The 27,080-nt window shown below is 36.1% G+C and overlaps 1 protein-coding gene across 3 annotated transcripts in view; it reads left to right on the top strand.

The window, feature by feature from the left end:
* Positions 1 to 27,080, top strand: part of CAMKMT (calmodulin-lysine N-methyltransferase) — a 529,198-nt gene that overhangs the window by 7,846 nt on the left and 494,272 nt on the right. For all 3 annotated transcript variants that reach the window (XM_056822285.1, XM_007476878.3, XM_056822328.1), the window contains exon 2: positions 13,297 to 13,469. In XM_056822285.1, coding sequence (XP_056678263.1) covers positions 13,297 to 13,469 — 173 coding nt within the window. The remainder of the gene's footprint in view (positions 1 to 13,296; positions 13,470 to 27,080) is intronic.

The raw sequence follows: 27,080 nt of genomic DNA, 5'->3' as shown, positions 1-27,080 counted from the left end.
AGATACAAAACCCACTTCCAATTCAGATGAAATCCAAGAAGGAAGTAAAGTTCAGTTATTTTCAGTTTTAGATTCCCACAATTCCTTCGTTACCCAGAATCCTTTCCCAGGGTTTATCTCAAAATCCCCTTCTTTCAACTAACCCTAGAAAACCAGATTGTCTCTAACTATATTCCTATAATACCTTCTCTTTTTTGGAAGAAAGTATTTTTAGGCAGCTGTGTGGAACAGTGGATAAAAGAATTGAGTCCAAATCTAGCCTTAGATACTTAATATCTGTGTGACTGAGCAAGTCATTAAACTTTTGCCTGTCTTAGTTTCCTGAAGTATAAAATGAAGATGATAAAAGCACCTACCTCATAGGGTTGTTTTGAAGAAAACCTGAGATAACATATAGCACTTAGCCCATAGTAGGCACTTATTAACTGGTCGTTTCCTTATTTTTATTTTATAAATGTGAGGCTTTGGTGTCTTTGATGTCTTTTATTTCTCAGATCTGAGCCTTATTTTCCAAAGTATTTTTTTGCTCATCTGTTCTACTCCAAGTTTTTAGTTTCAGTCCAGCAGTTCTGGTTTTCTGGGCCTAATTTTTTTTTTTTTTTGTAACAAGCTGTTGACATGAAGTCCTTTCCTTTTCCTGGAATAGTCTAAGCCTTGACACTTCCATGCTATAAAGTTCTAACCTCTTAGCCAATTGGATGAGACTCACTTCTTTATCCATAAAACAGTAATCTTATTAAGCTTCTCCACTTTGCTTTGATATATGGAGTGATAAAGGGCTTGGTCTACTTTATATTCTACTTAGTTCAGGATGCAACCTCAAAAGGGACCATTGTAAAATTTCTTTCTCTTATTTCCAACATCATTTTAATGTTTGCAAGAGAGGAAACTCAGACTCACTCTGCCAGAAGAACAAAATCAAGCTGGGGAAGGGCAAGAAGGATAGAGAATTCCAGGGAAGGAACTAAAGAGCTGAGATAATCCAAGCAGTTAACTCACTTCTCTTTGGGGAGCCCTTCAGAAAGTCTTGACCATCCTTTTGTGAATCCAGACCCCTTGAATCCAGGGGAAGACAACAGGAGTGGATAGGACTTTGTTATAAAGCTATCCATTCCAGGAAGATTTCCTCTCTATCCCTCTAAAGCAGTCCTTGAACTTTATATCATAACTAGGACAGTTAGAAGTCAGGACAGCTCTCACAAATGACCCAAGGGGCATCAGGCAGTTAGCCTGACACTTCAGGATTTGGGAAGAATGAGTTCATTTGTTAATTATTAGGGACTTCCTACTCCCACTTTCTCATTACCTTGTCCCACAATCTTACTTACCCTACCTTATATGTGTTCCTCAAAAAATAAATAGCCATTTTATCAGATCAAATGCCTGCTTTATAATATCTAAGAAGAGAGACCTGAAACTCGGGGAGGAAAACTATACTTTTTCCTCAGGGAGGGAGAAGCAGTTCAGTCCTGGATTTACTTTAACCCAGTCTCTGAAGAAATAGTTTGTGGCTCTGAAATCAACTAGTATGGGTTTTACTAGGAAATAAAAGGGGAGAAACAGTCTATCCCCCCTCTCTACCCTTTAGCTCCATTCCATCTCTACTACACTCTAGTCCTGAATTAAATAAATAGTGAGTGACTCCATTTCTTCCCCTCTATTACATGTTAAAAAATAGCCCCCAACAACACTTGTTTCATATTTTCCATTGCTTGAATTTGTGCTTAGCTGTATTTTTCTTTGAGGCTTTGCTTGAAGATACTTTGGTATCTTTCCTTTTTCTTGGTTTATGTGTTGCATATCTCTCTCCCCATAAGCTTTTTATGTTTGGATGGTGTGATCTGGAAGAAGAGCTTGCAAAGGAGATAGAGAAAGAGCCATCATATAAATAGGAGGAAAATCGGGAGGGAATGATATCCTGAAAACCTAGAAAGAAGAGGGCTTCAAGGATAAGAAAGTGATCAAAAGTGTCAAATGCTGCAGATAGGTCAAAGAGAACGAACATTAAGAAAATCCCATTGGATTTGGCAATGAAGAACTCATTAATAACTTTGAAAACAATTTGGTGGAATGTTAAGTTTGGGGAAGCCAGACTATAAGGGGTTAAGAAGAGAGTGAAAGGAGGTAAAGTGGAGGTATCCATTATAGACGGTCTTTTTCAGAAATTTATCTACAAAGGATAGATAGAAGGAGATAGGAGAGATGAACAATCAGGTGAGAGTTTCCCAGGGCATGTTTATTAGCAGTAGGAAAGGCATCAAAAGACCAGGGAGAAGTTGAAAATAAGTGAAAGAGTGGGGATGCAATAAGTGAGAGAGAGGGAGAAATCTGTTGGAAGAGAAAGGGGCAGAATGGAATTGCTTAAAAAAGTAGAGGAATTAGCCTTGGTGAGGCTCATTCTTCATGTGAGAAGGGGGTTAAGGAGGAGAAAGTGGCATATGCTTAATATTTATATCCTACATGAAACCAGAAAACAAATGGAAATTGCAACCACTTAAAAATAGAAGTCTGACTCACAAGTCTTTGGGAAGGCAAACAAAGGAATTGGTGGATTTGGTTTCATTATCTCCCTCAAAGCTACAGTAGTACTCATAATGAGCATAAACCCAAAGACTATCATCATGAAAACTGAATTTGCAATGATATCATTTGATGCAGAGCATGAAGAAGTACAGAAAGCATGAAAAATTTGGGCAGGACCTTTGAAGCCAACACAACATATATTTTGATATTATTTTACTTCAGTGAGAAGATGGTGTTACATACATTGCAGTGGGCCAAAGCTTGAAAAGAAGATTCAGAGAAGGATCATATTGGCCAGAGATGAAAAGCAACAACAGTCCTTTACTGATACATTTAACTTACAAAGGAGAAGTTATGTGACTTGACTTGAGGTGTCTTAAGGTAGAAGTATAGAGGAGAAGATGGGACAAAATGGAAAGCTATGAAGACAACATCCACTTGTAAACTAGGACAGCTTCCTAAAAGGGAAAAGGATGGACAAGGAAAGAATATAACCGTGGATGTTGTCAAAATCATAATGGTCTTCAGACCACAACACACAGACAGATAGGCAGATGGATGGACAGACAGACAAACATTACACCCTGCCTCTCTCTCCTCTATTTAGAAAACCTACAAGACTATATTTTGACTAGGAAATGTAAGAAAAAAATCATGAATCATTTCTCCAGCACAGGTCAGGAAAGTAGAGAATACTAGACATAGGATCTGGTCAGAAGAGTGGTATGGTCTAGGTAATTGGGATTAAGTGATTTACCCAGGATCACACAGCTAGGAAATGTCTGAGGTCAGATTTGAACCCAGGACCTCTGTCTTGAAGCCTGGCTCTTAATCTATTGAGTCACCTAGCTACCCTCATAAAGCCTTTTTAATTGTTATTAATTAAAACTAAAATAACAAATAAAAATAATGTAAGAAGGTAGTTTTCATTAAGCTGAATTAAAAAGGTTTATCTTGGGATGGTGGGAGAGAGTTAAAAAACATGGATAGCAAAATGTCAGGTAATGAATATTAGAATCCTGTCAAGAAGTAATCTTGAAAAAATAAACATAAATCAATATCATCCAGCTAGGGGGCTCAGTGGATAGAGAGTCAGGCCTGGAGATGGGAGGTCCTGGGTTCAAATGTGGCTTCACATACATCTTAGCTGTTTGATCTTGTGTGAGTCACCTAGTCCAATTACCTAGCCCTTACTGCTCTTTTGATTTTTATATTGAATATTAATTTTAAGACAAAAGTTCAGGATTAAAAAATATATCTTTATGGGAGTTGGGATGGTAGTTCATATAATGTTATGTAATATTATGGAAACCATTCAAGACCACAGATGTCTGTGCTTATTAGTGCACCTCAAGTTGTTTGGGTAGTGACTTCCAATCATTGTTTGTTCGTTTTTTTCATTCCCTGCCCGTGGTTGTTTACTTAGTAACAGTTTCCTGTTAGCTTTGTTGAGTCTTCCAATCTTCAAGGGTCCCCAGAATTCATTCATTTCGAATCACAGTGTATGGGAATATTTAGCTGCAGGACATCCCAAAAACAGAGACCACTATCTCACAACTTTTCCAAGATCTTCTCTTCATTGCCATTAGATAGATATGTTAAATTTTTTTCATAAGGCTGAAAAATAAAAACAACATGGCTCATCAGTGTAGCTTAATCAATAGTTGATGATTTTTAGGAACAAATGTAAAAAAGCAACTCTTGTATGAATTTGAAAAACTTGCATTTAAAGATATGAAAATTTCAATTCAGCCAAGATTTTTTTAGATGTCTATTATATGTAAAGCAGAGGTAGAATTAATATAGTAACTTGTCAAAGATATTTCCTTCAGAAAGCAGATGTCTTGAAAACTCTTGTCCTTTTCTCTTAGAAAGCTCAGAATACAAGTAAGAGAGGTTTGTTACATATTTATGCTTTTATACTTCAGTGGGTCTGGGATGTTATTGATGTGGCTATTCCCTTCATAACCCATCAGTGACTTCTCATCCTCTTGCACTTCTTGTCTGTGGCCTTCAACAAATCCTCCTCAGGGGGTTGACCCAGGTACAGGATGCTTTCCTCTAAATGTGGATGCTATTAGAATATATAGGAATGCCTATCAGTTATCATTTATTCTCCCAGTATGACTGGGCCATCTCTTTTTCTGACTATTTCTCCTATGACATCTCCTATGACATCTGCTTTTTTGTTCAGTCTCTCTTGCAACCCACCATGAACTGCTTTTATTTTTGCAACTTAAATTCTTTGAAGACAACAGGATTCCATGACTTGAATCCATACAGTAAACTGTGTAACATGGCCCTTTTTTTCATTGTATAAATATTACTGACTGACATGGGGAGGCCTTTTCATATTTCTTAGAAGATGATGCATGTTTTTCACCTCCACATAAAAAACTGTTCTCCTTTCTTATCCCTTCAGACCCCATTGTGTCTCTTTTTTTAGCTACTTCCATATATGTTTGGAATGAATGAGAATTTTTGTTTTCTGGGTCAAGGACTCTTTGCTTTTTGCCAGAAAAGAAGAGAACCAAGATATGCTGGGAATGGATTAGGGAGGGATTTCCCCTCAGCACTTCATAATTAAGTACTTAAAATTTGCCTCTGTGTAGCAAATTTGTTTGGAGATCATAATTTTTCACTCAGAAAACTCAAAGCCATCAGGGAAAGATATGAAAGAAATGTGACATGGTCCCAGATATTTAAAAAATTTATAGTTGCTTCTCCCATACTTTCATGTTATCTTTCCTAAAGTAACACTATGTTTTATGTTATTACTGTATCACCTTGTTTCTGTATGTTTTATATATTGGAAGCTCCCCATGACATGATTTTTTCTAGAGAAGAATTTTGCTATAAGATACATTTGTTTTGGACTCACTTCAAGATAATTAAATTACTGAAATTAATTAGCTTAATTTCAATATGTTATAAATAAACACTTTGAAATCCAGTTTGTCTCTGTTTTTATTTTGCATGTGACTTTATGTATGTCTTTTAATTTGGGTGTTAATAACTAAATTTTTAAGAGGTCATTTTGTACAGGGAAAAAACCCATTTTATTTGCTTTGGTTAACATATACCATATTGTCTTATTCATGAAAATATTTTTAAGTTCAATTAAACAAACATTTATTTATTTATTTATTTATAAACATTATTTTATTTGGTCATTTCCAAGCATTATTCACATTATTCATTGGAGACAAAGATCATTTTCTTTTCACCCCCCCCCCCCCATCCCATAACCGACACGTGATTCCACTGGGTATCACATGTGTTCTTGATTCGAACCCATTTCCATGTTGTGGGTATTTGCATTAGAGTGTTCATTTAGAGTCTCTCCTGACATGTCCCCTCAACTCCTGTAGTCAAGCAGTTGCTTTTCTTTGGTGTTTTTACTCCCACAGCTTGTCCTCTGCTTGTGGATAGTGTTTTTTCTCCTAGATTCCTGCAGATTGTTCAGGGACACTGCATTGACCCTAATGGAGAAGTCCATTACCTTCGATTGTACCACAGTGTATCAGTCTCTGTGTACAATGTTTTCCTGGTTCTGCTCCTTTCGCTCTGCATCACTTCCTGGAGGTTGTTTCAGTCTCCATGGAATTCCTCCAATTTATTAGTCCTTTGAGCACAATAGTATTCCATCGCCAACATATACCACAATTTGTTCAGCCATTCTCCAATTGAAGGGCATCCCCTCATTTTCCAGTTTTTGGCCACCACAAAGAGCGCAGCTATGAATATTCTTGTGCAAGTCTTTTTCCTTATTATCTCTTTGGGGTACAAACCCAGCAGTGCTATGGCTGGATCAAAGGATAGACATTCTTTTGTCGCCCTTTGGGCATAGTTCCAAATTGTCCTCCAGAATGGTTGGATCAGTTCACAACCCCACCAGCAGTGAATTAATGTCCCTACTTTGCCACATCCCCTCTAGCATTCATTACTTTCCTTTGCTGTCATGTTAGCCAATCTGCTAGGTGTGAGGTGATACCTTGGAGTTGTTTTGATTTGCATCTCTCTGATTATAAGAGATTTAGAACACTTTCTCATGTGCCTATTAATAGTTTTGATTTCTTTATCTGAAAACTGTCTATTCATGTCCCTTGCCCATTTATTACCAATTGGAGAATGGCTTGATTTTTTTGTACAATTGATTTAGCTCTTTGTAAATTTGAGTAATTAAACCTTTGTCAGAGGTTTTTATGAAGATTGTTTCCCAATTTGTTGCTTCCCTTCTGATTTTGGTTACATTGGTTTTGTTTGTACAAAACCTTTTTAATTTGATGTAGTCAAAATTATTTATTTTACATTTTATGACTCTTTCTAAGTCTTGCTTGGTTTTAAAATCTTTCCCTTCCCAAAGGTCTGGCATGTATACTATTATTTGTTTGCCTAATTTATTTATAGTTTCCTTCTTTATGTTTAAGTCATTAACCCGTTTTGAATTTATCTTGGTGTGAGGTGTTGATCCAAACCTAATCTCTCCCACACTGTCTTCCAATTTTCCCAGTAGTTTTTATCAAATAGTGGATTTTTGTCCCCAAAGCTGGGATCTTTGGGTTTATCATAGACTGTCTTGCGAGGTCACTTACCCCAAGTCTATTCCACTGATCCTCCTTTCTGTCTCTTAGCCAGTACCAAATTGTTTTGATGACCACTGCTTTATAATATAGTTTGAGACCTGGGACTGCAAGGCCCCCTTCCTTTGTATTTTTTTCCATTATTTCCCTGGATATCCTTGATCCTTTGTTCTTCCAAATGAACTTTGTTATTTTTTTTTCTAAATTAGTAAAAAATTTTTTTGGAAGTTCAATGGGTATGGCACTAAATAGATAAATAAATTTGGGTAGGATGGTCATTTTTATTATATTGGCATGTCCTACCCATGAGCAGTTGATGTTTTTCCAATTGCTCAAGTCTAGTTTTAGTTGTGTGGAGAGTGTTTTGTAGTTGTGTTCATATAGTTCCTGTGTTTGTCTCAGGAGATAGATTCCCAAGTATTTTATTTTGTCTAAGGTAATTTTGAATTAGATTTCTCTTTCTAGTTCTTGCTGCTGATCTGTGTTGGAGATATATAGAAATGCTGATGACTTATGTGGGTTTATTTTGTATCCTGCAACTTTGCTAAAGTTGTTGATTATTTCGATTAGCTTTTTGGTTGAATCTCTAGGATTCTTTAAGTAGACCATCATGTCATCTGCAAAGAGTGATAACTTGGTCTCCTCCTTGAATATTTTAATGCCTTCAATTTCTTTTTCTTCTCTAATTGCTACTGCTAGTATTTCTAGTACACTGTCAAATAATAGAGGCGATAATGGGCATCCTTGTTTCACTCCTGATCTTATTGGGAATGCATCTAGTTTATCCCCATTGCAGATGATATTAGCTGATGGTTTTAGATATATACTGTTTATTATTTTTAGGAATGACCCTTCTATTCCTATGCTTTCTATTTTATCAAAGGCTTTTTCTGAGTCTATTTAATAATGTGATTTTTGTTGGTTTGCTTGTTGATATGGTCAATTATGTGGATGGTTTTCCTAATATTGAACCAGTCCTGCATCCCAGGTATAAATCCTACTTGATCATGGTGAATGACTCTTCTGATCACTTGCTGGAGTCTTTTTGCTAGTATCCTATTTAAGATTTTTGCATCTATATTCATTAGGGAGATTGGTCTATAATTTTTCTTTCTCTGTTTTTGGCCTGCCTGGCTTTGGAATAAGTACCATATTTGTGTCATAAAAGAAATTTGGTAGAACTCCCTCTTTGCTTATTATGTCAAATAGTTGGTATAGTATTGGGACTAGCTGTTCTTTGAATGTTTGATAGAATTCACTTGTGAATCCATCAGGCCCTGAGGATTTTTTTTTTAGGGAGTTCTTTGATGGCCTATTGGATTTCTTTTTCTGATAGGGGATTATTTAAGCATTCTATTTCTTCTTCTGTTAGTCTAGGCAATTTATATTTTTGTAAATATTCATCCATAGCACCTAGGTTAGTATATTTATTGCCATATAGTTGGGCAAAGTAGTTTTTAATGATTGCCTTAATTTCCTCTTCATTTGAGGTGAGGTCCCCCTTTTCATCTTTGATGCTGTTAATTTGCCTTTCTTCTTTCCTTTTTTTAGTTAGATTGACTAGTACTTTGTCTATTTTGTCTGTTTTTTCAAAGTACCAGCTTCTAGTCTTGTCTATTAGTTTAATAGTTCTATCACTTTTGATTTTATTAATATCTCCCTTAATTTTTAGGATCTCTAGTTTGGTTTTCTGCTGGGGGTTTTTAATTTGTTCGCTTTCAAGTTTTTTTATTTGTATTTCCAATTCATTGATCTCTGCCTTCCCTAATTTATTAATATATGCACTCAAGGATATGAATTTTCCTCTGAGTATTGCTTTGGCTGCATCCCATGAGGTTTGAAAGGATGTCTCACCATTGTCATTTTCCTCAATGAAATTATTAATTATTTCTATGATTTCTTCTCTAACCGATTTTGGAGTAACATATTATTTAATTTCCAATTAATTTTTTATTTGGTTCTCCATCTACCCTTACTAATCATTATTTTTATTGCCTTATGATATGAAAAGGTTGCATTTATTATTTCTGCTTTTCTGTATTTGTATGCCATGTTTCTGTGACCTAGTGTATGATCTATCTTTGTGAATGTGCCATGTGGTGCTGAGAAGAAGGTGTATTCCTTTTTGTCCCTATTTATTTTTCTCCATATGTCTATTCTAATTTTTCTAAGATTTGATTCATATCTTTTACCTCTTTCTTATTTATTTTTTGGTTTGATTTATCTAAATTTGATAGTGGTTGGTTCAAATCTCTCACTAATATGGTTTTACTGTCTATTTCCTCCTTCAATTCTCCTAGTTTCTCCATTAGAAATTTGGGTGCTATACTGTTTGGGGCATACATGTTGATTAGTAATAATTCTTCATTGTCTATACTCCCTTTTAACAGAATATATTTACCTTTCCTATCCCTTTTGATCAGGTCTATTTTTGCTTTGGCTTTGTCAGATATCATGATTGCAACTCTTGCCTTCTTTCTATCAGTTGGGGCCCAGAAGGTTTTACTCTATCCTTTAATTCTAATCATGTGAGTATCAACCCGCCTCGTATTTGTTTCTTGAAGACAACATATGGTAGGGTTTTGGGTTCTAATCCAATCTGCTATTTGTCTACGTTTTATGGGTGAGTTCATCCCATTCACGTTCAAAGTTATGATTGTCACTTGTGGATTCCCTGGCATTTTGATATCCTCCCCTAATTCTGACCTTTCTTTTTTAGCTATAACCTTTTAAATCAGTGATTTACTTTAGATCAATCCCCCTAGTCCCCTCCCTTGATATGCTTCCCTTTCTGGCCCCTCCCCTTTTGTTCCCTTCCCCTCTCCCCTCTCCTTCCCTCCCTTTTTATACTCCTTTCCCCCCTCCTTAATTTCCCCTTCTCTCTTTCCCTGTTGGATAAGATAGAATTCAGGATCCCAATGGATCTAGATATTCTTCCCTCTCAGAGTTGATTTTCACTGAGAGTAAGGTTTAAGTAATAACCCTTCACGCTCTCTTCCTCTCTTTCTCATTTGAGAATTCTTCTCCTCCCTTTCCCATGTGTATCTTTGTGTATAAAAGATTATTCTATTTAGTTTTTCCCCCCGCTCTATTTCTTGAAGTAAATCTTAGTATCCTCAATGATTCCCCCCTCCCTTTTTCTTTCTTTCCCCCCCTTTCACCAAATCGTCTTGATGTCCCAATCTTTCCCTATGTGTGATTCTTTTAACTACTCTTATGATGCATACAATTTTTGAGAGTTACACATTACATTTTCCCCACATATTAATATATATAATTTAATATAAATGTAATCCTTATAGAAGAGAGTTTGACTTAAAGAAAAAGATAAGATTTTTCTCCTTTTCCCTTTCTTTCATATTTACCTTTTCATGTTTCTCTTGCTCTCTGCGATTGGATATCAAATTTTCCACTAAGTTCTGGTCTTTTCTTAGCAAATACTTGGAAATCTTCTATTTTGGTAAATGCCCATACTTTCCCCTGGAAGTATATAGTCAGTTTTGATGGGTGGTTGATTCTTGGTTGGAGACTCAGATCTCTTGCCTTTCTAAATATCGTGTTCCATGTTTTGCAGTCTCTTATCGTGTTTGCTGCTAAGTCATGTGTGATCCTTATGGGGGCCCCTCTATATCTGAAGCTCTTCTTCTTGGCTTCTTGTAAGATTTTCTCCTTAGCTTGGAAGCTCTTGAATTTGGTGATTACATTCTTGGGGGTTGTCTTTTGGGGATTTAGTATAGAGGGTATTCTATGAACCCTTTCTACTTCTATTTTGCCCCCTTGCTCCAGAACATGTGGTAAATTTTCTTCTATAATCTCCTGTAGTAATAGCATCTAGATTTTTGTTTATCTCTGGTTTTTCAGGCAGACCAATGATTTTCAAGTTGTCTCTCCTTCCTTAGTTTTCTTGGTCTGTAACCTTGTCAGTGAGATATTTTATGTTTTCTTCTAATTCATTAATTTCTTGGCTTTGCTTTATTAATTCTTGCTCTTTTGCAAGATCACTGTCTTCCAGTTGCTTAATTCTGGTCTTTAGGGACTGGTTTTGCTTTTCGACTTGGTCTGCCCTTTTGTTAGATGCTTCCAGCTCTTTCTCCAATTGTGAGGTCTTGTCTGTCAGGCTGCTGACCTCTTTCTGGGTTTTTCCCCATTTTTCTTGCCAGAAGGTTTCCATCTTTTGGATAAGCTCCAATTTGAGTTCTTCCAGAGCTTGTGGATAATTTCCATTTTGGGGGGCATGTTTTGATTTTGTTTGTATTTCATCCTCTTTCTCTTCTTTTCCTTGGATATTCCCACCATAAAAGTTTTCAATAGTTACTTTTTTCCCCTTTCTTCTTGGAGGTTTGATTTTGGGCCATGTGAGCCATCCCTTTGGTGGTTTTTTCCCCCTTTCCTTTTTGGTCTGAGGTTTGGGTGATATGGGTAGGTTTTCTGTGGATTTATGTTGCCTCAGACTAGTTCTTCCCAGCCTCTGCATTTTGTTAGTGTGCCTCCCCCCGTGCTCAGCGCACCCGCCCCTGTGCTCTGTGGTCTCTTCTTACTGGTGCGCAGGAATCTCCTGTAAAACTGCTCTGAGGGGTGGATCTCTCGTATTCCCTGTCAGTTTCCAGGGATCCTGGCGTACCCCCCTCTCCCCACTACAGCAAGGGGTGACACTTTGGCCTTAGGCAGTTTTTACAGATTCTCAAGGCTCCACACTGTTCACAGTTTGCAGGGACCCTGCGGTCTGCACGCTCTGAAGTGCGCAGGGTTCTCCCATGAAACAGTCCTGAGAGGTCATTCCCTACCAGTCTTTAGATCCCAAAAACCCTGGTGTGCCCCCCCAGACAGAGATGTTCCTTACTCACTCGCTGTCCCGGTGAGTGCTCTGATCCCCTACTCTGGTTCCATGGGGGAGTTTGGGGGGGGCTCAGTTCACGTTTTTGTGCAAGCTTTTCCTCCTTCTTATAGTGTGGCTGTGTTCAAACCCCACATACCTTTGTTTTTGTGGGGTACTGGAGAGTCCCTCTGTTCTTCCAAAGATGATTTTTATGCTCTATTGAGGTAGTCTATTTCGTTTGGTGCCGGGGAGAGGAAGAGATTCGCGCCTAGATTGCAGCCATGTTTACCCGGAAGTCCACAAACATTTATTAAATGCCAGGGTTCAGGACCCTGTCCTAGGCTCTGGAGATACAAAGAGAAAAATGAATGAAACAATTATTACCTTGTTGCTCTTTTCTATGAACATGTTTGGTTTTCTGAGAGAGATCTGTCTACTTGATTTCTCCTTTGGAATGAATGCTTTTATTTAATTTTTAAAACCCTTACCTTCCGTCTTGGAACCAATACTGTGTATTGGTTCCAAGGCAGAAGAGTGGTAAGGGCTAGGCAATGGGGTCAAGTGACTTGCCCAGGGTCACACAACTGGAAAGTGTCTGAGGCCAGATTTGAACCTAGGGCCTCCCGTCTCTAGGCCTGGCTCTCATTGGAATGAATGCTTTTAAATGGTTTAAAAATATTGTTTTTCCTCAGGTGAAGATTTTTTTTGGGGGGGGTTATGCATGTATTATCATGCAAAAACTACTTCACTGATGAGTGTTGTTTCAAGAGAATACTCATATAAAACCAAAGCCCCAAAATAAAAACACAAATAAACTGAAGTGAAAAATTGTATACTCTGATCTTCATTCTGATTCCAATAGTTCTTTCTCTGGTAGTAGGCAGCATTCATTATCATAAATTCAGATGAGGATTATAGAGCAAAACTTAAGAGTGGCCTGTTTGTAAAGAGAAATTCTAGAATCTTTTTCTCTATAAGATCCCTAAATAATTTGTTTATTTATTTTGGTCTGAGATGAGGTTAGGCATTCTTCTGTGTGATAGGGAATGATCTCAAATCTGCCTGTCCTTTCTTCTGGGGTTTGTTTATGCTAAAGTGATTCATGAAAATGATGATGCTGATCATCCTAGGTCAAGAATACTGTGTTTACTGTAAACTGTAAATCTCATTCCAAATTGCAATTTTTTTATTGTTGCTTTATTCAGATTTTTTTCTAGCAGTGAATTCTGTGGAGATTGTGAATACTCTCAACCACTTATCTACTGTGATTGATTCTTGACTTAGGTTTCTCATCTCTATTGTACGTAGTCTTTGAATACTTGACTAGCAGATGGGTTTATTTACTCTAACACCTTGTTTGTTTTTATCTCAAAGGTTCTGAAGCAGAAACACTTGGATGATCACCTAAGACAAGTATCTGTAAGAAGATTCCAATCGTTTAATCTGTTTTCAGTAACAAAAATTAAAAAGGGGGAAACAGATGATGAAGCTGGTTCCTGGGTTCAGTATACAAGTGTGTTTTATCCTGAATACAGTATTTCTTTAAGGTAATTATCATTCTAGTTAAGATTTCATCTTATAAATCATTTTTATCTTGTGCACAAGAAGGACAACTTTAGGGGGACAGCTGGGTAGCTCAGGGGATTGAGAGCCTGGCCTAGAGACAGGAGGTCCTAGGTTCAAATCTGGCCTCAGACACTTGCCAGCTGTGTGACCCTGGGCAAGTCACTTGACCCCCATTGCCTAGCCCTTACCACTCTTTGGCCTTGGAGTCAATACACAGTATTGACTCCAGGATGGAAGGTAAGGGTTTAAAAAAAAAAAAGGACAGCTTTATCAGAAACTCATTATTCATTCTGGTAATGTCCATGCATAGTTAGAGCTAACAAGCAATCTGAATCAGTGCTTAGGTTTTGCAGGATGTTATGATATTCAGAAAGTCCTGCTGAGTTCCTTGGGTCTTGCTTTTGTTGCTAGTTCTAAAGGAAAAAAAAATATCTGAAATAGCTCTGGGACATTTGAGGATTGAGTGGGTTGTTGTAAATCAAAAGGTTCAGCTAATCTGTTCCTTCTAGCTTTTGATTGTGATGCAAAGTGAAGTTTTCCTTGATGTAAAGAAGGATGAAAGTGAAAACAAGTTTTTTCCAAATTTCAACGGAAAATCAGGTAACTTCAGTATCAGGAAAATCACCCCTTCCCTCTGACATTTCTTCATCTTCAGACTCAAGGGAAGGAGGGACAGAGAAAGAGAGAGAGAGAGAGAGGCAGAGAGAGAGAGAGAGAGAGAGAGAGAGAGAGAGAGAGAGAGAGAGAGAGAGAGAGAGAGAGAGAGATTTCAACTGAAAACACTGATATTGTACGAAGCAGTGGAGACAGTAGGGCCTTTAAAAATGATTATAAAAGCAGAGATGGGAACAGTTAACTGCAGTAACAAGATGTCTATTTTACTTGGTTGATTTTTCTGACACTGCTGTACTGTATAATGCTGCTGGAGGTGTTTAATTTTGTGTTCTGACAAGAGCATACATTTTGAAAAGGAAGGAGGAACAGTTTTACAGGAGCTTTGTGAAGGGGAAAGATCAGGTTTTATGTGGAAAATATGACTGAATGAGGATAAAATAAGGTGATGATGAGTTTTTAAGAAGAAAAAATCAGCTTCACAAAGGATATCTATTCATAGTATGTGTTTTGTGATATGTTTTAATTCAAAAGAAAAAAGCTAAGCTGTATAAGGCTGTAGCACCAAATACAATTTTAGGGTTTGGTAGTGCATGGGCAAATAGAGAAAAATATTTGGGATCTATTTTTATGGTTTCCTTGTGTTATTGAAGGCCCCAAATAGAAAATCAAAATTCAGAGACTTTTAATCCTTCCATAATGCTTAGCACTGATCAGAACTTTATGTGATCAACTTGGAGTAGCTCCTGAGAACAGGAAAGAAAATGACTGTGTTGGAAAATAGTGTCTCTGAGGAAAGATTGAAAAAAGGAAAGGATTAGGGGCAATTTAATAATGGTTTTTAAGAATAAGACAGATTATTACACAGAGGTTGCTGACCAGTTATTTTCTATATCAATTGAGGAAAGAATGAGAGAAAAAAAGAATGTAAACTGTCTCAAGAAGACTTTTAAGCTCTCCAAAAGGCTACTCAGAAAGGACAATAATAATGATGACAACTGACATTAATATAGTGTTTCAAAGGTTATGGAGTACTTTTCTCATAACAACCTTATAAAGGGGTACAAGTATTATTATCTTTATTTTATAGATGAAGAAACTGAAACTCAGAAGGCTTAAAAGTCTTAGTCATAATTATACAGTTAATGATTTTGGGAGCCAAGATTTGAACTTAATTCTCCTGTCTTCAAGTACAACACTCCTTTCACTCAACCATACTGCCTCTCTAACAGATATGGACTTTCTAGGATATATTTTTAAAAGAGTTGCTTTTATGGGAGAGCTGGAAGTGTAAAGATGAAAATTTAGGGGAGACTGAGGCAGGTAGAAATTAGTTTCTCTCTGCAAGGAGTATTATATTTTTATGAGGTTTATTAAAGGTTAAGGATTAAAGAAAATACAGAATAAGAAGGCATATGCCTAGGCCAGAGAGGCCTAGACAGGATAATCTCACATCATGGAAGAGACGCATCTGCTCCAAAACGGATGTCCAAAATCGGCCGAGCCTATTCACAACCAGGTTTAAATACCCCATCTCGCTCCTGGCCCAGGTGAGAATTCAGTGATATTACAAAGCATTCTGGGGAAGTAAAGCAAGGAATTCTGGGGATTGAAGTCCTGGATTCGAGTCTATTTTTTACATTTCACCGTGTGATCATTTTTGGAAAAAATTAATTTTTTTCCCCAAAAGGATCATGAAAACATAATCAACTTAAAGATTACAATAATGTGAGGATAAGAGGGAAAAATAACAAAACCAATAATTGCTGGTCACATTGACAAAAAGTCAGTTAGGGGGCAGTCCCCTTTGGCATGAAAGTATACATACAAATAAATGTTCAATCAACCACACCCAAAGTTCATTTTTGTGCACTTGTGGTCTGGAGGCTTCTTCATGGTATCTTCTCCAACAGTTCAGTTTCTGGATTCAGAGAGGTAGCATCTTTCTTTACCTAAAATTCTTCTCAAAAAGAATTTAAACTTTACAATTTAAATAATAATATTTTTTACAAAAGGAATACCTTTTCAGGCAAGGCTCTAGTAATTAGCTTAAAAATAGAAAATTTATTAAGTTTAATACAAGCTGACATTAAGTTTAATGAGTTGAGTGGCTGGGAGGCAGGAGCAGGTGGAATACTGCCTTCTTGAGGAGATGGGGGTTTGGATTAATATACTCTCTTGACAACAGGGATTATATGACTAGGAATGGGATGATGGAGTGATATTTTTTTGGGCTCTGGGACCTGAGATGGGTCATATTTATATGTCTTGTGCTTCAATGTCAAAAAGGGGCGATCTGTCCAGTTCAAGGAATGGTCAAATATCTGAGACATAAAACAGATGCTTATTAGAAGCAAACTGGGATGGGAGAGGCCAGAGGGAATGTGCCTTTTAGCTCAAAGTCACCTTCCTTCTGCACTACAGGAATGAAAGGGAAAATGAATTCTTTATGTACTTTCTGTCCTGGGACACTTTGGGGGTTTTGGAGTATCTAGGGGAAGCCTGTACCCCTATATCATTGCTAAACTGAGACAATTTAAGTAAAATGATTCTAGGAAGCAGGGGGATAGGTTAAACAACCTCTTCTTTGCCTTACAACAAAATACTTCTGGGGACTGTGTAGTCTTTAGTACTGTGCCAAAGTAGACAATCAATATTTTTTGAATGAATAAAATTTTGTTTTGACTTTAAAATTCTACCAAGATAACCTCTTTTTTTTTTTTTGGTCTGTTGTGGGATTCCAGATAACTAAACTGAGAATCAGTAGAAACAGAAGATTTTTAGGTGGCCCACAAATTTTGGCTTTTCTCTTTCCTTAGTCTTGATTCGAATTGTCTTACATTTCTCCCCATTCTTTCCTATATCTGCCTTGCTTTGGAGTCACTAAGGATAAGGTATATGTTGATTTAATTGAGAGAGTCTTACAGAATTCTTGAGAGGCTGCATAGCTTAGTGGATAGGGAACTGACCTCAGAGTCAGAATGACCTTTGTTCATGTTCTGCCTTCATAATACTTAGTGTATGATTCTAGGCAAGTCACTTGTTATTCTCTTAGTGTTTCTGTCTAATCTCCATTGTAGAAGAGTTGATGATTTTCATTGATTGAAGCGAATGTGATCACTAGGAAGTTCCCTAAACCAACAAAATCATGGGCTTGGATTCCCCCTCTCCCTCAACAAAGTTCTTTAGCATGGTGCCATGAAGGAAAGGCTAGGGGTGGTACATGCCAGGTGGTTTTAGTACCACCATCTGGATCACTGTCTCCACTTTGCCTAAGAGCCCAAGGAATAGTAGCAATGTCCCTTAGACCAGCAGCCTTACTTCCATCCTGGCCCTTGATTCATTGGATCAGCCTTTATGTGGCACTTTATCTTCAGAGGTTGATATCCCCAAACTCCTTAGCAGCTGCATCATCTAATGATCCTGAAAAGAAAATTCTTAACACCAAGTCCTTGGCACAAACAGATAGTTCAGTGGCAGAAATGGATATAATTTCATCAGAATAAAAACATTGTCATCTGTTTTGCCGTGACACTCTAAAGACCACTGATCCTTTTCATCTGACTTTTAGTTGAAATGTCCTATTAGAATAAATTCTTGGGAGCAGTGACTATTTTGTTTCTCAGTTTGTCTTGATGTGCTTAGCATATTACTTGGTATATAGTAAGTGCTTAAGAAATGCTTTTTCACTCATTCATTTATTGATATAATTTCTTTACCTCTTCATTTTTTAATATCAAAAATAATATTATGCCAAATATAATATGCTAAATATGATATTTATAAATTAGTTTGGAAATATAATATTAAAAAAAGATTATTGTGGTTACCATTTATAAAACAATTTACCCTTAAATCATGAGGATGATAGTAGCTTTTAACAGTGTAATTTTAATATAAATGTTTATTTAAAAATTTTAAATTTTAATATAAATATAGTCTAAGAAAGAAATAAGGAGGGAAGGAAATAAGAAAAATATTTCCCAGCCTACCACTCTAATCTTACCAGCTCACGAGAGTGTTTTCTGCCCAATCCACCAATGCCAAATTGCAGAAAGACCCCCAGCCAAAGATCTCTAGAGAAGTTCCTGATCTCCTCTATAGTCTCATTTTTTATAGTCCTTTTTTTTCCACATCACTTCCTTTCCAATGCGCTAGACTATCACATCTCAGGAATCAGTCAAAGTCTCTCTGACCTGGACCACGATCCTAGGGATTTTAACCTGTGATCTCTGTTTGGAGTGTTCCAACTATGCTAATTGTCTGGCTCAGACGAGCAGAAAGTTTATGACCCTGGGAAGAAGGGGTTCCCTTTACACAATTTCCTATAACAGATATTGATAGATGAGCTGCAAATATTTTCATGATTGTCTTTTTGACAAATACATATTATGAGCACTGCAATATACGAAATAATTAAAAAGCCCACAAAGTAATGTTTTTTGTTCCTGTTGGATGTACAATTAAATCAACTATCAGCTCCTTTATTTGTCTCTCCAAGGAGAAGCTATGCAAATTCTTCATTTTCCCATTTGGTTTTGATCAAAATGCCCAGACTGATATGATTCAGTTCTTCTAGTGGTATGTTAATTGGTTGGTAAGGATCTTATATTTATCTTACTACTATTTAAGTTGCTGTTTATAGACAACCTAAAAATTGTGTAATTCTTGTTCCCTTTTCTGCTACATTGTTATCTTCACTTTAGAAATGGAAGATAGACACAGAGATCGAGGACCATTTTGTATTTTCTGTTGTTGAATTTCCATGGCTTTGACTCAGTTTTTTGGTAATAGCTTTTCTGTTCTTAGCTAGTCAGGTCCTAGAAAAAAAGACAGTCTGTTACATGTACCATACTCTACCATATTCAGAAGCCTGTTTTACATGACATACACTGCCAGAACTTGTGCCCTGCCCTTTAGATCCCTGAGTTACAGGGAGGATTTTGAGGCTTGAGAAACCAGTTAAGTAAAAGTTATCCAATGAGATATTTAAGGGAGAAGCAAAACAGAAGAAAGATGGAGATTTGCAAAGGTTTTTATATTAAACCCTTGTGGACTTTTTGTATTAGGAGGATGCACTGTAGTCAAAGACAGTGCCATTCTTGACTTCTTGTGTACTTTGGGAATTTAAAAACTAGTTTTGCAAGTATCACAGTATATATCATATTTCTTCTATGTATGTGAACATAATAAAACCTGCCCCAAAGCGTGTAGTAAGAATTAAAATTTTAAATTGAGCAGATTGATTTATGAGTGACCCCAAAAGTTCTTTATTAGCAAAACTTAACTGTCCCTTGGATACTTTGCCAGTATCTTTATCTAAGAAGCCCTTGTCATCAAAAGGATACATATAAAGAAAGCTGCCTTTAAGTGACCTATCATTGGAGATGTTTCAGTATACATATAAAAACAATTTGAGTAATTTGTTCTCTGCTCTCTAGATTACTTCTTGATCTCATATCGAGGCTACTTATAGCCAAGTCCCAGGATTATTTTTTTTCCCTAAAACCTACATTTAATTTTAGTGTAGTAGGAATTTGCATGTTATGGCTGCTTTAAAGTACCTCTATTGTATTGGGTACTGTAGGAATGCTTGTATTATTCATTCATAAATGTATACATGTCTTAGGTACATAAAAAGCTGAGAGGCCTGAACTGTCCTCCATTCTTTGTATAGGACTTCTGTTGCTATGGCGACTGCTGAATTAGAAGGCTGGCACTCTTGACTTTCCGCTTGTCCTGGGAGTGTAGAATGGGCAAGAAGTCAAGAATGACATTGTCTTTGACTATGGTGCATCTTTCTAATACAAAAAGCCCACTGCAGCAAGATTACAGCTAGCTTCTCTAGAGAAAAAATACAACCCCAAAGGCCACATTCTTTAGCTGTGGGGTGCACATAAAGCATGGCATATGCCATGTGGATCCTCAGATAATACAGGCTAGTGATAGGGAGGAATTGCATATAAAGTCAGTTTGATAGCACGTAGAGTTTATAACGTAACACATCACAGGTGTAATTTTTACATCAGAAAGTGAGAATTTGGTCCCTAAAGGCATGAAATAGTAGTAGTAGAAGAAATAGTATTAGTAAACTTTTTTTCTTCCTATTATTTCTTCTCTGTAAGACTAGATAGATTTTCCTGACCTTGTAGTTTTGTGCATATGAAATTATACTTTACAAATCTGGATAAGCAACTGTTTGGCTGACTTTGCTTAAAAATCGTAGACTTTAGTGGTGGCTGTTTTAAAAGTTTTTGTGTCATTTTAGCCACACTGAAACCTCATTGTTGACTAGAGGTGATCCTGGGCTCTTGAAGGCTATTAGATGCTTTAGTAGAGTCTATCAAGCTGGAAAGGTTCTGAGCATGGTCCTACTAATGTCTTCAGAACAGGCCACCTAAATTAAGCATTATTACTGAGTTGATTGCAAGGTAATGAATTTTTTAATCCATAGCAACTATTGAAAGATAAGATGCAGAAGAATTGCAATCCCTGTTAGGAAGGGAGCATCCATATTAGATATAAGTCCTTGGAATGTATTGTTTTTACATGCTCATATGAGATAGCCATTTAATATTCCAAGAGATCATGGATGTGGAGGTATAAGTGGCCTTGGAAACCCTTTAGTCCAAAGCCTTCAGCTTACTGATACCCAGAGATATGAAATTATTTTCCTAACCTCTCAGGGATGTTATGTAGCAGAACTGGGATTTGAACCTAGATCTTCACATTCCAAATTTAATTCTCATCTTAATCCTATCTTGTACTTCCTTTAAGAACTTGATACAGATCTCATTCTAAGACTATTAAAATCTCTCTTTAAAGCATTAAAAGTACATTTAGAAGAACTCTAAAGCAATCTTGGTATGTTAGAATATAATTTTAGAATAGAGATTTTCATATTTTTCTCCAGTATCATAACTCTCCATGTCTTACATTATCTCTCTTACCCTATGTTTTTTATCCCTGGTTTTACAATCACAATATCTTTAGGTAGCATACATTTCCTTTTTCCTTTTTCTTAGTTTATTCCTTTGACTTCATTGCTGAAGAAAGTCCCTTATCATTGAAACACAGCCACTGTTTTTCCATCCTTACTCTTCTAGAGTTGTTTGGGAACTTGAGAAGTTAATTGACTTGCCCAAAGCCACACAATTTGTGGGTCTTGAAATTAGGTATTTTCTGCTACAGGGCCATATCTCACTCATTTTTATTTTTATTTTTTAAAGGGTCAAGTGACTCTCTGAGGGTCACATAGTAAGTATCTGAGGTTGGATTTGAACTCAGATCTTCTTAACTCCAGATCTAGCACTCTTATCCACTGTGCCATCTAGCTACTCCTACTCATTTCTTTTTAATCCTGTTTTTTTAAAACACATAATATTGGGGCTCTAAGATTTTTTCTTCTTTTTTCAAGTCACCTTTAGATTTTCCTCAAATAATTTCCAGTCCCTGCTGTTTAGCCATTATCCCTTGTACTTTAGGCCATTTTGGAGGGATTGTATAAAACCTTAGATTTTTTTTTTTGTGGTTGCAAAGAAAAATATATAGGAGAAAGTAATTAGGTTATTAGTTAAAGACCTTTGAAACACTAATCTGGAGCTAATAGTTACCATTAATTTTTTATTTTAATTTTTAAGGTTTGCAAAACACTTTACAACTATCATTTTGTCTTTACAGCAACCATGGCATATAGGAATTCTTATTGTTCCCATTTTACTGTTGAGGAAAATGAGTTAGAAAGAGACTAAATGACTTGCCCAAGGTCACACAGATAGTAAGTACTTAGGTGGGGATTTGAACTAAGATCTTCTTGAAACTAGGTCCAGTGTTCTATCTACTGTGTCCCCTGGGGAAAAACTTTAATACAATAATAATAATAACAGCTAATATTTATATAGCACTGTATGCAAGCACTGTGCTAAGAGCTTTGCAGATAATATCTTATTTATGATAAAATTGAAGATTTGAAGTTCTTGAATAGCTGGTAGAAATTTAACACCATATGATATTAAATGCCAGTACTATAAATGCAGAAATAATAAAGCTCAGAAAGATAATGTCAAAAAAAGACTTTTCCTTATGTTCATTGCATCTCAACTTTACAAATCAAGCAAGACATAGTCAGGTGAAAGCTTGAAGGCAGAAAGGGGCTTATAAAATTGACACTTGAGTGAAGAAGATAACTCAGGGAACAATGAACAGTCCTTGACTTTATGACTAATGGTATAGCTGAAAGAAGCTTCATCACTAAGGAATAAGACTGGTCCTGTATGCTGCACTGCATTTTACTGAAGAGAATGATACTAGAATATATTATCCTTTCATCTATCCCTCCATCCATCTATCCATGTATTCCTTCCCTCTATTCATTCTTCCTTTCTATCTATCTATCCATCCATGTACCTCTCTATTCATATAGGTATATCTGTGTACTTTCAGGGGCAATCATCAAATATTTATTAAGCTTCTCTTATGTGCAAAGTACTGTGCTAGGCATGGGGGAAAACAAAGGATGAGACAGTCTCAACTTTTAAAGAGCTTGCATTCTGTTGGGAGAGATATGTACATATAAAATGTTAGGCAATATAAATATAAGTTCAATAACACTAATGCACTATTGGTGGAATTGTGAATTGTTACAACCATTCTAGAAAGCAATTTGGAACTGTGCCCAAAGGTTATAAAACTGGGCATGCCCTTAGACCCAGCAATTATTGGGTCTAAGTCCCAAAGAGACCAAAGAAAAAGGAAAAGAATCTATATCTACAAAAATATTTATAGCAGCTCTTTTTGTGGTAGCAAAGAATTGGAAATTCAGGGGATGCTCGTCAATTGGGGAATGACTGAACAAGTATATGATAATGATGGAATACTATTGTGCTAGAAGAAGTGATCATCAGCATCATTTTAGAATAACTTGGGAAGATATATGAAATGATGCAAAGTGAAGTGAGCAGATCCAAGAGAACATTATACACAGTAACATCAATATTGTAATGATGATCAATTGTGAATGACTTACTATATTGAGCAAAACAATAATCTAAGACAATTCTGAAGGTCTTTTATCTACCACCAGAGAAATAACTGATGGGATTCTGAATGCAGATTTAAGAAAATTAAAAAAAAATTCTGTTTTTGAGGGGAAAGTCTGTGTCTTCTTTTCTAACATGTCTAATATGGAAATGTTTTTCATGACTTCACATGTATGATTGATATCAATTTTCTTGTTTTCTCAATGGTTGGGGAGGGGTGAGAAGGAAAAAGATTTTGAAACTCAAATTTTTTTAAGAATGAATATTAATTTTTTTTACCTGTGAGAAAAATAAAAAATATATAAGGTCAATAAATACAAATAAAGTACATTAATACAAGGATGTTACGAAGGCAAAAACAGCAGGATTTGCTAATTATTTATATATGTGTGAGGTGATGGAGAGTGAAGAGTCCAGAATGGTGTTGCCTTTAAGAGAAATGGGAAAGTTTGAAAGATAGGAGGGTTTTAAAGGAAAGATAATGACTTAAATTTTGGGGTTGTTTAGTTTGAGAGGTTTCAGAGACATCCATTTTGAAATAAATATTTAATAGGCAATTCGCATGAGGATGACCATTTAGGGAGCGACTGAAGCTGGATGTTTAGAGTCATCTGCTTACAGATGATAAACCATAGCAGTTGATGGGATTACAAAGTGAGAATGTAGAGTGAGAAGAGGATACAGAGCAGACACTTGGGAAAAACCCATAGTTAGATAAATGATGATTCAATAAAGGAAACTGAGAAAACTAACACAAAGGGAGGCATACCAGGAGAGACCACTGACATCAGAGAGGAGAGGAAATTCAAGAGGAGAGAATGATTAATACTGTCATATGCTTCTGATGATAGATTAAGGTGAGGAAAAGAGCATCAGATTTGGTAATTAAGAGAGCACTGGTAGTTTTGCAGAGGAAAGTTTCAGTTAAGTGATGAAATTAAAAGCCACATTGCAAAGAGAACCATTTGGCAGTGTGTAAAAGGAAAGGCAGTTGAAGTATCAGGTGTAGACAGCTTTTTAAAGGAGCTGGATCAAGAAAAGGAGGAGGGCTATAGGAAGATACCTTAGAGAGACAGAGATTGGTGAAGGTTTTTTAAGGTTGGAAGAGACGGGTATGTTTGAAGGGAATAGGGAAGGAATTATTTGTTAGGGAGATATTTAAATGAAGTGATAGTACAATGAGCCTCTCTGTCTCAGTTTTCTCATTGATTAGATGACCTTTAAAAGTTCTTTTTCAGTGAGAACATTCTTTGATTATACATATTTTTAAAAATAAGTTAATATACTGTCTCTGTCTCCCATCTCTGTGCCTTTGCACTGATTCTCTCCCGTGCCTTGACTGCTCTCCTTCTTCACCTCTGTTTCTTTGTTTCCATGACTTCCTTCATGATTCGTCTCATATCTCATTTTCTGTAGCATTCATCTACTCCCTACATCTTGTATGGGCCTCCTCATTTAGATATTTTCCCCATTAAAATATGAGTTCCTTGAGAGCATAGAATGGTTTTTCTTTGTGTCTCCAATATTTAGAACACTTCCTGGCACATAGTAAGTGCTTAATTACTGACTGATTATAGACTTCTTAGGCATTCAGTTAGTCGATTAATTGACAAGAGAGGTAGCATGGAGGAATACATAGTCAGCCTTGAAGCAAGGATCCCTGGGGTTCAAGTTCTTCCTTTAACATGTAGTAATGGTGAAATGGGCAAGTCACAATCTTTCAATTGCAGAGAATCTGCATTGGTAGAAGTACTTTCCTCACTTGAGGAATTCCCTGTACCAGTGAAATAACAAGCCCAGTTTCTCTCTATCCTAGTTCATTTTCATGCACACACACACATATTCTTCCCGGCCCCCCAATTCTTCTAACTTCAATGGTTTGATTACATCAAGTAAATGGCTTATTTCAGGTCTTGAAACAAAATGTACACAGGTGCCAACCTTGAATCTCCAGTCCCTAGGAGGGCTTTTGAAAAGAAGCTAAATTATTTTTTTAAATCATCAATCATTTAATTCCTCCCTTTCCCCATGAGAATTGAACACAAACAAAAGAAAAAGAAAACTCATATCAAATATATAATAAAAATAAAATAATAAGCAAAGCAAAATTCCTGCATTGGCTATGTTAAAAAATGTTATGTCTTATTCTACATCTTAAGTCCATCACTTTCCCTTCTCAGGAAGTAGGTAACATTCTCCTGTTCTCTTGAAAAAAATTTTTTTTATTAATATTTTATTGGATAAGGTTTTTTCCTCATTCTACTTATTTCTATATCAGTTCATAACAGTATTCTTAGTTTTCTTTGAAATCATTCCTTGGTCATTTCTTACAATGTACTTAATACTCCTTTCTATTCATATACCATAGTTTTTTTGTTTAGCTCTTCTCCAATAGATGGATAATCTCTTTCTTTCTAGTTTTTTTGCAACTACAAAAAGAGCTACTATAAATGTCTTTGCATATATGGATCCTTTTCATCTTTCTTTAATCTCTTTGAGGTATAGTCTAGTAGTAGTGTCTCTGAGTGAAAGGTTATGCACAGTTTAATGAAGTTTTGGAAATAAATCCAAAATATTTTCCAAAATAGTCTGGACCAATGCACAGCTCCACCAAAGATACCTTAATGGAGGCCTGTTTCCCCTCATCTCCAACATTTGATATTATATTTTTTTTGTCATCTTTGCCAGTGAGTTAGTTATGGATTGGAACCAGAGAGTTTAATTTGCATTTTTCAATTATTAGTGATTTTGGAGCATTTTTTCCATACAACTATTAATAGCTTTGACTTCTTCCTTTGAAAACTATTTATATCCTTTGACCTAGCCTGACCTGGTACCTCTTGCATGTGCCCTCTCTACTCTTTGCCTATGCTAGTTAATTAAAAAAGGATCTCTTGAATATACCATTTGTGAATTTTCATAATGCTTTTACATCTGTTCTTTCCATATATTATATGTTTGAATCTTCATTTTACTGCTAGGTAATTTCTCCTTTATGAAGGCTGAGGAATATATTTATATTTTCTACCCTGCAAAAACCCATTACTTTTACTCCCTGGACACCAGGTGCCTCTACTATAAACCTGCTAGTTTTTCATATTTACATATTTCTCTTGGTTTCTTTTTTTTTTAATTATATTTATCTTCATTAGATTTTTCTGATTTTATTTAGTCTTAGATAAAGTTAAATATTATTTTTTCCTGATCTTTACATGTATGAACCACTGATAAGGAGTTCTGGACTATAAGGAATTGCTATACGTTTGTATATGCACTTATATAGTACTGAAGATAACACTTGTGCCTATAAAAACAGGATTTGGCAGGTAGTAGTTTGGCAAATAATTAGCTGTAGTATTATTTTAGATATTAAAAATGTCATTATTTTACCTTAAAAGTTTTACAAAAGGGTCACATTTACTGTACTTTCTATTGATCTATTCTATTATCAATATTCTATTGATATACCATGTATTTTGTATCTATGCCTTGAAAATGATATGTACCAACAAAAGGCAGGGTAACATGTCTAATAAAGATGAAGAATCACTATTTCACACAGAATAAAAATATATGATTGATCATATGGTTTGATGGGTATATGATTGGCTTTAAAAGATTACTTTCTTGCAAATATGAATAATATGGAAATAGGTTTTGAACAAACTCAAACCATATGACACACTGATATCTTTGTACATGAAGATGCATTTTGTACTCCTATGAGAAATAGCATATCCTACAAAATCAAACCAAACAAACCTACCCCATTTTTATTTCTTAAATAGCTCAAAATTCAGATTTTGTCTGTCATGTTTCTAAGTTCCTACCCAGCCCACCATATTGAGAGATTGGTTCTTGAGGATTTTACAAGGTGTGGAACTTCTGCTAAACCTTTCTCCACAGTGGTGCTAGCTGTCTGTAAAGCTTAGTGAGAACACA

The sequence above is a fragment of the Monodelphis domestica genome, chromosome 1 (genome assembly GCF_027887165.1).
Source record: "Monodelphis domestica isolate mMonDom1 chromosome 1, mMonDom1.pri, whole genome shotgun sequence".
Classification (NCBI taxonomy): domain Eukaryota; kingdom Metazoa; phylum Chordata; class Mammalia; order Didelphimorphia; family Didelphidae; genus Monodelphis; species Monodelphis domestica.
Note: the sequence above shows the minus strand (reverse complement) of the source record. Positions and strands in the feature narration are given on the sequence as shown.